The sequence below is a fragment of the Podarcis raffonei genome, chromosome 2 (genome assembly GCF_027172205.1).
Source record: "Podarcis raffonei isolate rPodRaf1 chromosome 2, rPodRaf1.pri, whole genome shotgun sequence".
Lineage (NCBI taxonomy): Eukaryota > Metazoa > Chordata > Lepidosauria > Squamata > Lacertidae > Podarcis > Podarcis raffonei.
Genome location: NC_070603.1, coordinates 39,172,758 through 39,188,262, shown reverse-complemented (window position 1 = coordinate 39,188,262; position 15,505 = coordinate 39,172,758). Strand labels below are relative to the sequence as shown.

At 42.7% G+C, this 15,505-nt stretch overlaps 1 protein-coding gene across 9 annotated transcripts in view; it reads right to left on the bottom strand.

The window, feature by feature from the left end:
* The window catches only part of MAP2K4 (mitogen-activated protein kinase kinase 4), a 47,548-nt gene extending 32,504 nt beyond the window's left edge, over positions 1-15,044 (bottom strand). For 2 of the 9 annotated variants that reach the window (XM_053376107.1, XM_053376111.1), the window contains exons 1-2: positions 14,431-14,883; positions 4,938-4,970 (exon numbers count right to left, since the gene is read on the bottom strand). In XM_053376107.1, coding sequence (XP_053232082.1) covers positions 4,938-4,970; positions 14,431-14,509 — 112 coding nt within the window. In that variant the 5' untranslated portion in view covers positions 14,510-14,883. Of the gene's footprint in view, positions 1-3,108; positions 3,175-4,937; positions 4,971-13,806; positions 13,911-14,430 lie in introns of those variants that run through there. The other 7 variants (XM_053376109.1, XM_053376110.1, XM_053376113.1 and 4 more) reach the window with 6 other exon arrangements.
* Between the last annotated feature and the right edge of the window lie 461 nt (positions 15,045-15,505).

Below are 15,505 nucleotides of genomic sequence, written 5' to 3'. Positions count from 1 at the left end.
AAGAGAATCTCGTATTGATTAACAAAAATAGTACATGTAGCTGTCCTGGTTATGGATGAGCTGGGAATATATATCAGTAGTATAACCTAAAGATCTTCAACCAAAAGGCACAATGAAGAACACTATCTCTATATTAAATGTAATACCAGACTATACTGTTCCCCTTTACAGAAATTCTTCACAAGCTCTGATGATTTGTTTCATGAGTAGTATTGAAAGCTAAGTATTCAGACAGCAGAAAAATAGCTGTCCTGAAAGCATTCCCTAGTCCAGTGTTTCTCAAACTGTTTGATGTGGTGGACCAGCAATTCCCACCCCACTGATGTGCCAGGAACTGGTACCATATTTGGTCCCTGAAACATCCCTCTCAACTTGGGCTGTGGTGGTGGTGTTGTGGACCAGCAGCTGATGCAGACGAGCACAAATCCATGGACCACCACTTTGAGTAGCACTGCCCTGGTCTGCCTTTTGAGATTCCAAATAAGGGGAAAGGATAGAATGGAGTATGAAAAAGGACAAGACTCTTCCTTAATTTGTGATGGATGTACAGAACCATCCCCACCTTCTAGGTCTAGTCCCTATGTCTCACATTTTAGCTTCTAGCTCTTCTCTCGTTACTACTTTGGAACTGAAGAAACTATTTCTCTAGTCCAAAGTATGTTTTAAAGTCTGGTCAATTTAAGCATAATAGGGAAGGCAGTAGGATGAGCATTCTAGCATTACTTGCTCCACCGCTTCCCTTCATCACTGTTTCAGTCATCTTACAGCAAATGGAAGGCAAATGTATAAAGTGTGGAAGGTTGTTTATATGCAGACACATGAACATTTTAGAAGCCTGGAAAGAACAAGTAACTTCAGAGCTAGTGCACTCATCTGCACTGTCCACATCATGTGTTCACATTGCCTTAATTATACCATTTGCTAGGGCTTCTGTGTGTGTTATTTCTGGTAGTACTCTCCCCAAATACTTATTGCAACATATTCCTAACAACTCCTCCTTAGTGAAGATGGCACTCATTAGTCACTGAATCTCTTGAGTTTGCCAGAATTCTGTAGCTAGTCACCTTCTCACTGCATGAAGACTTAGTGTGTAGACAGGAGAAAGGTTTTTTAAAAACCCAGCCAGGACACTACCATCATTATAGATAATGTGTGAACCAGGGACTTGCCAGATTAATACGAGGTTTGCTTCTTTAGAAATTCATTTGAAAAGAACTACTACAGAAAGGAAGAATGGATGGAAAGATTGGGTTAATAATATTGACACGTTTAGGGAGAATGGAAAGTAACCCTCCTGCCAAAACTAGTTATGGAAAAAAATTGGGATAATCTCTCTGGTTAGGATAACATTTTTTAAGATTGCAGGAATGGGAGCTATGTTCTTGACTGATCTAGCAGGTGTTGAGTTGTATTCAACATAGTGCTAAGGTGGAGCTAAAGTGAAGCATAAAGTCAGCACAAGGATTTCACCCTGTGCAATGAAATGTTCTCCCCATCTTCCGCTTGCATGCCCTCTAAATGTTCTGGGGTTTCTTCCCTATCCTTCAGGGATTTTGGGATGGCATGGGGTGCATGTGGGGGAAAGAAACGAAGGGAAATGCCCTTGTGCTAGCAGAAGATTTAGTTGAATACTGTCCGCAGAGAAAATAAATGAGGGTGGTCAGGGCAGGACTTCTTCTAAATGCTTTCTCCAGTGAACCACCAACATACCCTCCATTGCGTAAGAAATCGCTGATCATCCTGCCCCATTCACAGCTTTCCAATTCTTTCACACACACACACACACACCCCAACTGGGGCTATTTAACACTATCTCCTGATTTGAGATTGTGTCGCAATTCTGATCTTCTGGGGATTCAAAACTCTTTAATGTAGTTAGTTTTAAGATATAAAAGCTGCATAAAATACAAATAACCAGGATAATATTTGTTTCCACAGGGAATATTTGTTTGCAAGGAAACACCATATTTCTAAGCCTTAAGATTAAAACCACTGTCAATTGTTAGCCACCTCCAGAATCATTACAAATATCACCAGTTTTAGAACATGTTCCCTAAAGCATACTTACATGAAATGATGTTCCACTTAAATCACTTGAACTGATTTCTAATTAAAAGTATTTAGGAAGGGAGTGCCTGCAAATTGCATTAACAGAGGCATAGAGAGTTTTGAAATGTCTAAGAACTATGACTTGACGGCCACAAGGTTTATGCAAATTTTATAAGCTTTGCTCATTATGAATAAAAATATGCAAATAATCTGTGGTCTACCTACTTATGCTACTTTTTCTGCTGTGACCTTCACAGCTGCCGAAGTTACTCAGTCCCCATTTATTATTTCTGCTAGAAATATACTGCTATAGACAACTTCATTAATCTTTTAAGAAGCCATCTGCTTACCCCCCCCCCAAAAAAACCAGGAGTCCTTAATGGCACGAAGTGGTGACTGTAGAATGAAGTCATAAGACAAAAGATTCAAGCAATAGGTAGAGCATAAGAAGCCAGAAGAAAAAGGAAGCTAAAGCATTAGCTCTTGTTTTACACAAGCATCTTGCTTGGAGGGACCACAACTCAGGGACAAAACAGAAAGGATGGTTTTCACTTCACTTTTAAAAAGTAAATAGGAACTAAGGACTCCTACTCCTGAAAACTGGATTGGAACTACAAGATGGAGATGGGAAGCTTTAACCCTAGTGCAGGGGTCAGCAACCTTTTTCAGCCGTGGGCCAGTCCACTGTCCCTCAGACCATGTGGTGGGCCGGACTATATATATTTTTTTGGGGGGGATGAACGAATTCCTATGCCCCACAAATAACCCAGAGATGCATTTTAAATAAAAGGATACATTCTACTCATGTAAAAACACACTGATTCCCGGACGGTCCACGGGCTGGATTGAGAAGGCAAATGGGCCGCATCCGGGCCCCGGACCTTAGGCTGCCTACCCCTGCCCTAGTTTCAACCTGGGTCCCATCCTCCTCCTAGCTACCAGTAGTAGCTATGGGGCCTCTTATCTAGATCAGGGCTACAGCAGAGACAGTTCCCCTTCACCCCTATGGGCCTGATCTGGAAGCCCCCACAGCTCCCATTTGTTTGTTTGAAAAATTACCTTCATTCTTGTTATGGCCCTCACTTTTAAGAACTAGCACTTCCTCATCCATGGGGATAGCACTATCTGCAAGAGGCGCAAGAGAAACAGCATTCTACACAACAACAGATGTGTCATTGTGGCAGGAAAAGACAAGGCGCCAAAATACCATGCAAGTTATCTCAGAAACCACTTGAATTTTTTCAGTTTACTTTGTCGTCGGTATATACCTTCACAGTGCTGCAAAAATGCATTACAAACTGACTACAAAATAGCATTTCCCAGAGGAACCATAGTACTGGAATAGGAGGCAAACTACATTTCTGATCGTCTAGATGGCTGGTGGCAATATTTGGGGCACAAACTGTTTTGCATTTCTTGATTACCATCCTCCTACTAGGGATCATCTTTAGAACCCTTAGGCAGCAAATCACTAAGCATCAATAGTCATCTTACAAGCATTTCATCATTTCAAAATTAAATATGCATATCCATTAGCTTCAAATAAAAATGAAAAATATATGCAGCCTGAATGCAAGACGGATGTGTTTAACTATACAAGGTGTACCCAGTAGAAGGGGCAGGGGGGAATGCTAGCAGTGCTGTTTTTGTCTCCAATAAAGTTCCCACTAAAGCATGGCAGGCAATCATAACGATATAATGAACATAGCAATTTAAAAAAATGAATGCCATAAGAGAATGAAACAATGAAAAAATTAATTGTGCAGAGCTTCCATTAATCATCCAAACACGGGATGATAGTGACTGACAATTTTTCCTGACTTTTATAGAGACGTCAGTTTCAAAATGATGTATCCAGTCATGTTTTCAAAAGTTATCATTCCAAAGGTACACAGAGAGCACTACTGGGTCATTTAAATTACAACCAGAGCCCATAGTAGAATACCTTGATTCAGTCGCAGAGGACAAGCTTTGCATGACAAAAGTTAGCTCAGCATCTCCACTCAAATGATCTCAGGTAGCAGTGGGAAAGAGTGTTCCATGAGATCTTGGGAGAGCCAGTGCCAATCAGATTAGACATTACACTACTGGATTGATGGCTTGACAGTTGTCGCATTCCCATGTAACACTAAGCCAAACCATGACTTACCACAAACATGCTAGCTCCCAGGGAGAACGCAACCCCTTTGATAATCCCTGATTATTTTAGCTCAGCACAACAACGAAGCCAAGGTTGGCTTAGTGTATCATCCACACACTGACCTATGGTTATCATGGTTCGTAGCCAAGGTTTGCTCTTGACTACATCACAGTTAAGGAGCGTAGAGTTTAAGCACAATCCCACCTTCAGATGACCTGTTAAGCCAAACTTTGGCACCACTGTTATACCAAAACTGACTGGGCAGGAGCAAAGTGAATGCGAGCCATTGTTTGGTTTACTGTGTCACGCTACCAAGGCCAATGCAAAGCAGTTCATGCCAAACTTTAAAACAAGAGCAGAAACACTAAGGTGACTTGGGCCCCTACTGAAATAATCCTCTCTGTTCCTATGATTACTTTTTCACTAAGTGGTTAGACACCATTAAACCCCAAATATCTATATTTCAACTTCATTTTATAAAAATATTAAATCTTTCATTCATTACAATTTAGGAACAACTATCTATGTGACCTCTAGTTTATTATCCAAGAAGTATAAGAGATACTAAAGAATTATTGACAGATCAACAGAATTAGATTTGGGTAGCAAGATGAAAAATGGAAGCTCTGCCCATGTATTAATGCATGGCTGGTTAGTTAGATCAACAGTGGACACATTCCCAGTACCAAGAATGATATAAAAATAAAGTAAAATAAAATAGCAGAATACTATAAAACATGTAGCTTACTTTGTGCTTTTTCACAGAAATTTATCTGAAAGCCTAAAGCAAAAAAGATAAGTTCTAGTTCATTTTCTGGAAAATAGATATTTGCACAACCTTTAAAAATCACATTTCATGTTCATTTTTAAAAAACACCCTCAAACACCACGTAAAAGGTTAAATCACTGCCTGAGTTGCAAAGACAGTACTCCAATAACCTGTTTTCTTGTCAATATCTAATACCTTTTGGAAAAGTCAAAGTTGTACTATACAGTACTGTCCAAAACATCAGCAAAGCATCAGCAGGTGGCTGTCCACATCAGGTCAGCTACAGAGGTTAAGTATTAGTTTGTTGTTAACTTTAAACAAAATGTTAAGAACAAATGGTGATTTTGCTAGGAAGTTTCCCACATGTACTTTCCGAAGTTAAATAAGTACACGCATCATGAAGGCTTCCCAATATTAGATTTGTATTTCTGGGTATACTGTGCATGTGCAAGTATCACTGTCTGTTTTCACCATTCACTGCAGAATTATATCTGACTTAGTTTTAGAGACAGACAGATGTTGTTTCTCCAGCTTGTCTAAATAATGCAGATAAACCCAATTTGCCTATTTTACTTTTTTGCATAATTTATGTCACTTTTGCTAGTTGTAAGGAGGAGCAAGTACATATCCAAGGTACTAATACTTCAATCCCTCCCCACTGAAAAGCCTGTTGAGTCGTTCTCTGGTTTCTGAGGTTTCTCTTAAGCATTCTCTGAACATAAATAATAATCCTATTTTTAAATAAGACATGAGAAATTCAGGTTGCTACATTTAGTGCCCAATATGAAGATTCATGTTTGCCCCAAAATTGTGGATAATGCATTCACAAAACACTGGAAGTCACATATGACTTTTTAAATGTAACATGCTAGTATATATATATATATTGTCACTTGCAGAAGTGGAACTGAGAAAACAGTGACTTGTTGAGGCCTGCATAGTAATCCATGAAACTATAGGGCACTTGACCCTCTGCATTCATTTCTTTCTTTCAATACACAACTAGCTGTAGCCCAATGGTCAACTGAGAGGATAGGTTTATACTAGCTGCACTCGTGAAAATTCACAGGTATATAAATGTGAATGGTGAAAATGACAGCCTTCTGTGCTCAGCCATAATCATTGAGTACAACATAATGACCTTGCTGCAACAAACCAGTGATGTACCTAGTTCAGCATTCTGTCTCTAGTAGGGACCAACAAGACACCATAGGTAAGTCACAGGCAAGACATGAATGTAATAGCCACACTCTGCCCCCCCCCCAAGGAATCAGATAAAACTTGCCTTTAATGATGGAGCTTTCATTTAGCATGTCATCACTTATACTGATTGGCCAACCTATATTCCATTACTATCTGACACGTAATGGCCCAATTTGCACATTAACTATAGTTTATTGTGAACACAGAGGCTGCTTTCACTTTGCTCCTCTCCTATGGCGAGCAGGAGCAACAAACTGCAATCCCTGCATTAGTATTTTGTCTGAAATGGGAGCTGTGATTTGTTTCACTTAGGCAAACCATGGCCAGGAAGCCAAGAGCAAATCTTGGCTTCACATCATAGTTTGTTTGGACTTCACCTGATGTGTGAATGCTGCCATTCTGTCCAAGATAAGAAGTAACTATCTGGTATGATATAAGCAGAACACGTTTTATTAAGGCATTGCTGATAGCTTCTAACACAGTGTCAGCTTCGTCTGTCTAAGCTGGGTGTTTTTCTGCAAGTATACCGTATTTTTCTGTGTATAAGACTAGGTTGTTTTTACCAAAAAATCAGGTTTAAAATTGGGGCTCGCCTTATACATGGGTAGTGCTGAGGGGTGTTTTCTTAATTTGGAGTCCCCCAAAATAGTCTTATACAGTGGTGCCTCGCAAGACGAAAAGAATCCGTTCCGCGAGTCTCTTCGTCTTGCAGTTTTTTCGTCTTGCGAAGCAAGCCCATTAGCGGCTTAGCGGCTTAGCGCTATTAGTGGCTTAGCGGGCTTAGCGGATCAGCTGATAAGCGGCTTAGCGGATCAGCTGATAAGTGGTTTAGCGATCAGCTGTTAAGCGGCTTAGCGGCTCAGCTGTTAAGCGGCTTAGCGGATCAGCTGATAAGCGGCTTGGGAAAAAGGGGGGGGAGGGAAAAAACCCCGCAGGAACTCGCAAGACATTTTCGTCTTGCGAAGCAAGCCCATAGGAAATTCGTTTTGCGAAGCACCTCCAAAACGGAAAACCCTTTCGTCTAGCGGGTTTTCCGTCTTGCGAGGCATTTGTCTTGCAGGGCACCACTGTACATGGGGGCATCTTATAAACAGAAAAATACGGTATTACCTTTCTCTTTTACGGTAAGATTCATATACAGCTAAACTTAGAAACTAGATAGAAAAAAACAGAGATACAAATGCCACCTTCTCTACTCTTTGAGGCACCTCACAAACATATTTGGAAATAAAGAGCAGAATCTAATCAAGTACTTTTGCTAGTGCAAGGACTTCTGGCTGCAAAGTGGAACTTCCCCTCCCTCTTCTCCCCCAATATCCCCACCCTTTTGCACCCTTAATGTGTTCTGAGGATTCTCCCAACCCTGCAAAGAGGATTTGGGGAGAGTGCAGGGAGGGGCACACAGGGAGAAGAGGGATAAGTTCTGTTTCACTAGCAGAAATCCCTGAGCTAGTGAAAACTTCACTGGACATTGTCAAAAGGTTTGAGCTGGCTTTTCTACCAAATACCACAGCCCGGCTGAAGGAAAATTTGCACCAAATTCAATGCTTTTACACATGAAACAGAATAAATGAGTGACCATCTTGTCCAAGAATAGGAGTAAAAAAGGAACACCCCTAGATATTTGACTGAAAAGTACAAGCAATGTCTGTTACTGTGTATATGCAATCTGGAAAAAATAATAATGAAAACTCTAGGACAGAGGACTAACATACTTGTTCCTTTCTGATAAGATGCAGGAACAGATAAAATCTCCAGATATTCTGAAGTAAAATTTACTTAGTTTAAAAAGTTGTTTTAAAAAAATTGGTTGGTGGTTCTGATTGAGTTTCCATAACTAGCCCAAGAAAGAAGCCAAAACAAGTCTATGCAAATATTCAGTTGCAAGTTGAAAACAAGGGATTTGGAATCATATGCAAATCAAAAGGAAAGAATCTACTCTGGCATTTGACAACAGCTTGGAAGCACATTGAGCCTACTCATACAGCTTAACATTTGACATAATTTGCTATCCAGCACTGAAAGCTACACTTTCTAAAGTTTGGCCATCTTTTCTCGAGTCAGAGAAAAGGACCATGAATGAACAAATCCAGAAGATATGGTACTTAAGCTCAGCAAGAGCCTCAGGCAAGAAAGAAAAAAGCCAGCCAAATCAGCTAAAAAGCAAAGGACAATAGGAAAGTAACCAAGATGGTCTCAGTAAAGTAGCTGACATCCTTTCAGAATGTCCCATTCTGTTATTACAATCAATAACTTTTTGGCTGTAAAGGGAGCAATGCTTGTTTCTGCTAACTAGTTTCCTCTGGGACAGGACACATCTGAATTCTAAACACAGATTATAGAGAGCAACTGTCTTATTATTTTTATTTTATGTTAACTTCAAAATTTGGGTGGGCTGAAGAAACATTGTTTTGGCCTAAAATGAAGAAATAAAGTTGTCAGATGTAAAAATAGAGGGCACAAGGAACATCAGAAGCAAGCAACAAACAAAAAGATAGCAGCAAAAAGATAGGTATTAAATGGCATGGTCCAAGAACAAAGAGGGTGTATTCATTAACCAATGGGAACCAATACAACATCGAATTCATTGTAAGGTTTTTCAAGTCTTTAACTGGTATGCCTACATGTTTCCAAGATTTTCTAAAAGCATGAGAAACATGTTATGATTCTGAGCCTTTCAGAGAAACCTGCCTACAAATTATAATCCCGTGCAGATTTAAGAACATAAGAAGAGCCTGCTGGAGCAGAAAAATGACCTATCTAGTCCGGCATCCTAGTCCCAGTATGCCCAACCAGATGCCAAGCGAAATTCACAAGCAGGTGCCAAGCAGAAGAGCATTCAACACCACCCCATGGTTTCCTGCAACTGGTATTCAGACGCATTACTGCCTCCAACTATGGAGGTAGAGCACAGCCATCATAGCTAGTTGCCATTGATAGCCTTATCCTCCATGACTTTGTCCAATCCTTTTTTAAAGCCATCCAAGTCAGTGGCCATCACTGCCTCCTTAGTTTAGTGAGTTCCTTAGTTTAACTACGTGCTGCATTAAGAAGTATTTTCTGCTATTCGTCCCGATTCTTCCAACATACACCTTCATTGGATGTGCACAAGTTCTAATGTTTTAAGAGAGGGAGAAATACTCCCACTTTCTTCAAGCCATGCTAATGTTATAAACTTCTATAACGTCAACTCTTGCCTTTTCTCTAAGCAAAAAAGTCCCAAACATGACAAGCTTTTCTCATAGTGGAGTTACTTGATCGATCCCCTTGATTGCTTTGGTTGCTCTTTTCTGAATCTTTTCCAACTCGACAAGATTCTTTCAGAGGTGAGGCATCCAGAACTGTACACAGTATTCCAAATGCAGTCACACCACAGATTTTGTGTTATCACTGAGCTATCCACTACGACCCCAAGACCTCTGTCCTGTTCTCAGACTCCGGGAACATGTGTTTAATATTAATATTAATATTTGTCGTCGTGACATGCAGCACTTTACACTTGTTTACACTGAACTGCATTTGCCATTTTACCACCCATTCAATCAGTTGGGACTTTCTGGAATATAGAATATTATATATCTCAAGTACCCTTGATAAGACTGTGGATGAGAATCAAGCCATGGAGTCATGGGGGGGGGGGACACGACACACACCTAGTATTGCATTATCATTCCGAGCACAAAATTCTCTTTAACCTTGGAATGCACAAAAACATTTTCCAAGTGAAGCAATATAGTGGTATAACAAAGTATTTCATTCAGAACAGAAATAGGGTCAAAATCAATCAATATCCAACAGTTCACTCCAAGAAGAGGCTAATGCACTCCTCACATGCTTTTAGCTGGTAACACTAAAGGTCCACTTTTCCTGCATGAGGAGAACATCCACTTGAGCTCTGAAATCTTCCTATGCTGGCACTTATACAACATTTATGCAACAAAAACCTATGTTGTGGGAAATGACACAGGGGAAATGGTATGAGTGAACTGAACCAGATATGTAGTATGTCACTTACATCCGAATAAATCTTGGGAAGGAGAAATACCAAACTCAACTCCACAGCATGAAAGATCTACAGGACTGTTTCTGACGTTTAATTATAATTCACTGCTCTGATCTAAAGACTCACAGGACCTCCAATGCTCATATGGAGCTCTTAGTGATGGGTAGCTCCTTGCATGTAATGGGATGCCACCCTGCCACAGGTAAATGAGGAAGCTCTTGTGTGCATGAGAGCTACACGTTATTTACTGCTGTATCAATGCATGAACTGGCGTCTAAACAGGCCCACTGGTCTATTAATACCTTGTTGAAAACAGAACTACAGGTTTTCCACAAGCTTATGTATCCAATACAACTCCTCAAATTCTGCTTGCACTCACACTTCTAATCAGTGCTATTTTTCGAGAAAAAGAAGTGCTGGAACTCACCATGAACGCCTCCCTTGTTCTCTTATAATAGCAATAGCACCCACCTGAGAGGTGCCGGAACGGAGTTCAGGGGAGTTCTGGCTGGAAAAAAAGCCCTGCTTCTAATGCAGTTTGATACAAGTTTTGAGTAAAAAGGAGTTGTTTAGGATTTCTTAATTCAGTAAACAAGCACAAGGAGAACCTGAAAAGATTATGATGTACAGTACTATGGCCCTACATGTCTGTTTTTTTAAATCTAGCATAGGCACTTTCAATTCAATTCAAAATCAACAATTTTTAGATGGTTATATAACCAGCAATGAGAACACAGCTTTTTTTTACAGAACAAGTGCACAAAAATGAGGCTGACTCAGACCAATGATTTAGGCTGCAGTCCTATGCACATCACCTGGACTCAGTAGATCTCAGTGAGGAGAGCTACACTGGACTGAATTACAAATACAAGATTCTTCCATACTGATTTAATAAGGAAAATTTCCTAGTTTTCATTCATCATAGCCTTTGAACGAATTAGGTGATGAGTTTCAATAAAATCACCAGGTAAATTTCTTGCCAGGAATGAATACTTACATTTCTAACACTGAAAGCAGGCAGAAAGGCAGGATAGAAGAAAACCAACTGTTTTTTGCCTTCAAAGAGAAGCACATCTGGGCAGTCTGCAGCCTGGTAAAGAGAACTGGTTCTATACAAGACTAAAGGTCATCTCCCACACTGTGATTTTACATTAAGTAATTAATGTACACCTGTAACATATTTCTGTGATCACTCACTTTGATTCAAATGTGCCTACTCATTAGAAAGACACAAGTACAGGTGATGTTCACAGAGTGGTTCAGCAAACCCTTGCAATAAACTTTTACTTTGCAACAACCAAAGTTAAGGTTTAAAATAGATATCCTGCATATTTTAGGCAAAAGAGTGGTTCAAAAGCCATTTCCCTTACTTAACACCATAATGTGGGAACCAGCCTGAAGTCCTGCCTTTCAATGTGGGCTGTTTTCCAATATGCAGAGGAACAAACACTCTTTACCACAAGACTACCCAGGTGAGTAATCAAAATTCAAATATCATAACATACTGGTTTACTTGAGCACCCAAATGCATAGGTATTATTGAGAGTTAACTCCTAGGTGCCCATAGTATCATTTCTACTACAAGAGTATGGAGTGTGTTCCTATCCTTCCCATGTTAACACAGAATGTTACTTGGGAATAATACTAGGAGTACTTAACAGCCTAAAAACAAAAGGAAAGGAAAAGCCAAATAGCCTGCTATATACCAATCAACACTCTTGAGATCCCAAACTAAAACACTAAGCAAACAAGAAACAGCCCAATAAGGGGAGTGTCTTGCTACAAGAGCTATTAAGGATCTAATAGCTTGAGGATCTAACCAAGTATTAGGCCAAACATGTTAGTAGCATCTGGCAAACATTTTTCTTGTTACCCACAGAAACTCAGTGAGTGTGGTACTGCACTTCCAGGTGCTAAATAAAAAATAATATATTGCAACAAAATTGTGAGATGCTTACAGTACCATCAGAGTTGTACAATGAACAATCTACCTCTCATATAATTACCTAATCAAGAGCATTTGGATGTAAATAAAAAACAAACACCTCCCTATATTTGTACTTTACTCCATCTAATGCAGCTTAAGAGAGAAGTCTACATAGCTTTGCAGTTATATATAACAATATATATGTAGTTTCTCAGATACTGACCTTGAACACTTTGTAACACACACCCAAAAAACGTGGTGGTTAGTGTCCAGTGCCAACTCAGCAGTAAAGCTCAGTAACATTTACTAGTCTGGTGTTTGTATGTATCTATGAAGGATACTTCAAACACAACAAAATCCTTCTATACATGAAATAGAAGGTAAACAACGTACTGGTATTTGACAATTGCGAACATGAGCATTTTGCTGCATGTACATAGGCTGGTGCTGAAAAGTGGCAAGGGCAGCTTCCTAGCATATAATGAGCAGGTGATGATGCCTTGTACTGAGTCAGACCACCAGTCCCTCTAACTGTGTATTGTCTACTTTGACTGGCAGCAGCTCTCCAGATGTCTTTCACAGTCCTCCTACTAGAGATTCCCTTCAACTGCGATCAGTTATGTCCAAAATCCTGTACATTGCAGGGCATAACAGGCTTTCCAGGTTAGCTGGTTCGAATGCTGTATGTCAATCCTGAGAACACCGTGTCCCAAGATACTGCAGTGAGTGATCATACACATTTGTGGGAGGAGAGAACTGATTATTAAGTGTTAAAACAGCTTCACTGGTGTCACACAGCACCATTCACTATTTCAACAGTACAAACCTAATCCTATACTCATTTCACTGGAAATACCACTAATTTTAGCTTCTATGTATTAAATGGAGTTGTTAGGAAAACAGTGTTGAGTTTACTTTGTAAATATTAAGATATACTTTCAGCTTTGTTTTGTTAAATATTTTACCAAGTACATAGGTATCAAAGTGTCCCTCTCCAAAAATTTAGTAGGTACACAGAGAGGCTTCTTATGGGCATAATCAGAATTATGGGATGGTAAGCCAACATCTGTTTCTCAAAAACACTTGCCCAATATGCAACGACACTGAGAAAAGGACCTTGCACTTTCCATCCACATCTCACATCCATGCACTCTGCATCCTCCTTATTTACAAGCACACCTTCTAATAATCTGATACATTACTCCCTTTATTCAAGTAGAGAAGCACTCACTGTTATGCATTCCCCATTCAACCAAAACCACCGCCTAACTTCAATGTCAGAAAGGCCTCAAATCTAATCTACCTACATATTGCACTCCTAAAAAAAACACAAGACCACTTTCCCCCTGCATGCCTACAGAAAAACCACTTATGGACTCCAGACACATCATACATTTAAAGCATACACAAACACACCACCAACTTATGGGGACTGTAATCTGTAAAGGTGCTGGGAACTGTAGCTCTGTGGGGGTTAAATTAAGGTTCTCAGGACTCCTAGACAGGTGCTTTAAATCTATGGGGCCTACACAAACCTAGTTTTTGTTTACCCCTACACCCCCCCACCCCAAGGGCAATTAGGCTGCAATCCTGTACACACGGACTGGAAAGTAAATCCCCTTGAACTCAACAGGACTTACTTCTGAGCAGACATGAGCAACATGGACATGCTACCTCTACCACGACCTTAACGCATGCGTTCTTCCGACACATACCTTCGTTAGTCAGCCAGACGTCAGCCTCGTATTTTTTGCTTATTAATTCTGTTTTCCCAGTAGTGATCACGCCCTGGCGATTAGGCTCCCCACACCCTCCCCAGACTTACACCCCGGGATGAGTCCCTGAACCGTGGCTACTCCCATCACCCGGAAACCTCCCACATGCCCCGGGCAGAGGAGACAGAAGGCCCCGAGTTTCCCCTCACACGTACATCTAGGCACACGTATAGCCGCCGCCCCCTACCCGTGTTGCCGCCCAGAAGCGCCTGTTCACACACACGAAGCTTCGCCGCCGCCACCCCGTTTTCCTCGTCTCCCTCCCTACACACCACACCCCCCTCCGACCCAGCGGAGCCCCACACGGGAAAGCGGCTCTTCTCGGCTTCGCTGGAGAACTCCAGGCGGCCGAGGCCTCTCGGTCTCTGGCGAGGCCTGGTCCAGCTCGGGCGCCCCCTCCCGTCCCCGCAGCCAGCCAGCCAGGCGGGGAGCGTGTGGTGGGCGGCGAGGGTTGGAAGGGAGCGAAGCGCCGCGCGGCCTACAGCAGGCTCCGCGGGCGTCGCTTCGGGCCCGGCTGCCGCTGCCGCCGCCGCCGCCGCTCCTCCCCAGGCGCGCTTCCCTTACCCTGCATGCTGCTGACTGTCGTGTGCGCCGCCTGGGACCCGCCGCCGCCGGAGCCAGAGCCGGGGCCGGGAGCCGCCATTGTGCAGCGCGCCAGACGCGAAGGGAGGGAGGGAGGGAAGGAGGGAGAAGGGGACGGACGGCAGGAGGAGGGAGGCTGCAATGCAGCAGGAGCGGAGGAGCAGCGGACCCGACCCCCTCCTTGCCCGTCCCGCGCGCCCGCCCTCGGCTCCTCGCCCGCGCGCTGCTGCTGCTGCTGCTCCTCCCTGCCCCGCTCGCTGCTCCCTTTAGCCCCAGCAGGCAGCTGGCGGGACACCCGGAGCCGGGACTCGCGACAACAGGCGCCAGCCTCCCTGGCCCCGACCGACCCAAACCACCGCCAGTCGTCGTCGTCGCCGCCGTCCTCCTTCTCCTCCTCCCTCTCTCTCTCGGCGCTACTGGGGCTCCGCTTGCAGCCTCCGCCGTCCGCTCGTCCCCTCCCACCCTCGCGGCATCAGGGTAACCCCTCCCAGGCAGCGGGCGGGACGGATGATGCCTCCGACGGCTTCGCCCAAAAAGACGCAGGAAGAGGGAGGGAGGCAGGAAAAGGAGGCGCGAGGAGGAGAGACCCAGCTGGATCCGGCTAGTCCTGCACCCGCCGGCTCCCACAATGGCGAAGCTGATGCCCCGCCGCCGCAGCCCCGTTCTCCCCGACTCGTAGATGCACCAGAAGCCGGTCATTCAGATGACTGGCGGCAATAGCGACGAGAGGTTAGCCATTGGCCGCCTTGTTTGGTCTAATCCCCTTTCTAAAGCAGCCCAGTTTGGCGGCCATCTCTCTCATGTTGTGACAGCGAATTCGGGGGTTTTAAACGGGCTGAAGAGATTCTTCCTATTGTCTGTCCTGCATCATCCCCCCAACCTCCTATCTTTCAGATTTAATGGATTTAGTACCTGTATTATGAGAGAGATAAACCCGCTCTCTTCTTTCTCCGCATCTGAGGAGAGCCTTGCCGCATCATACGGAAGGTCCGTCTAGTTTAGCGTTCTCTACTGCGCTTAATTTTATACACCTATTTGCTCGCCTCCCTCTATCCTG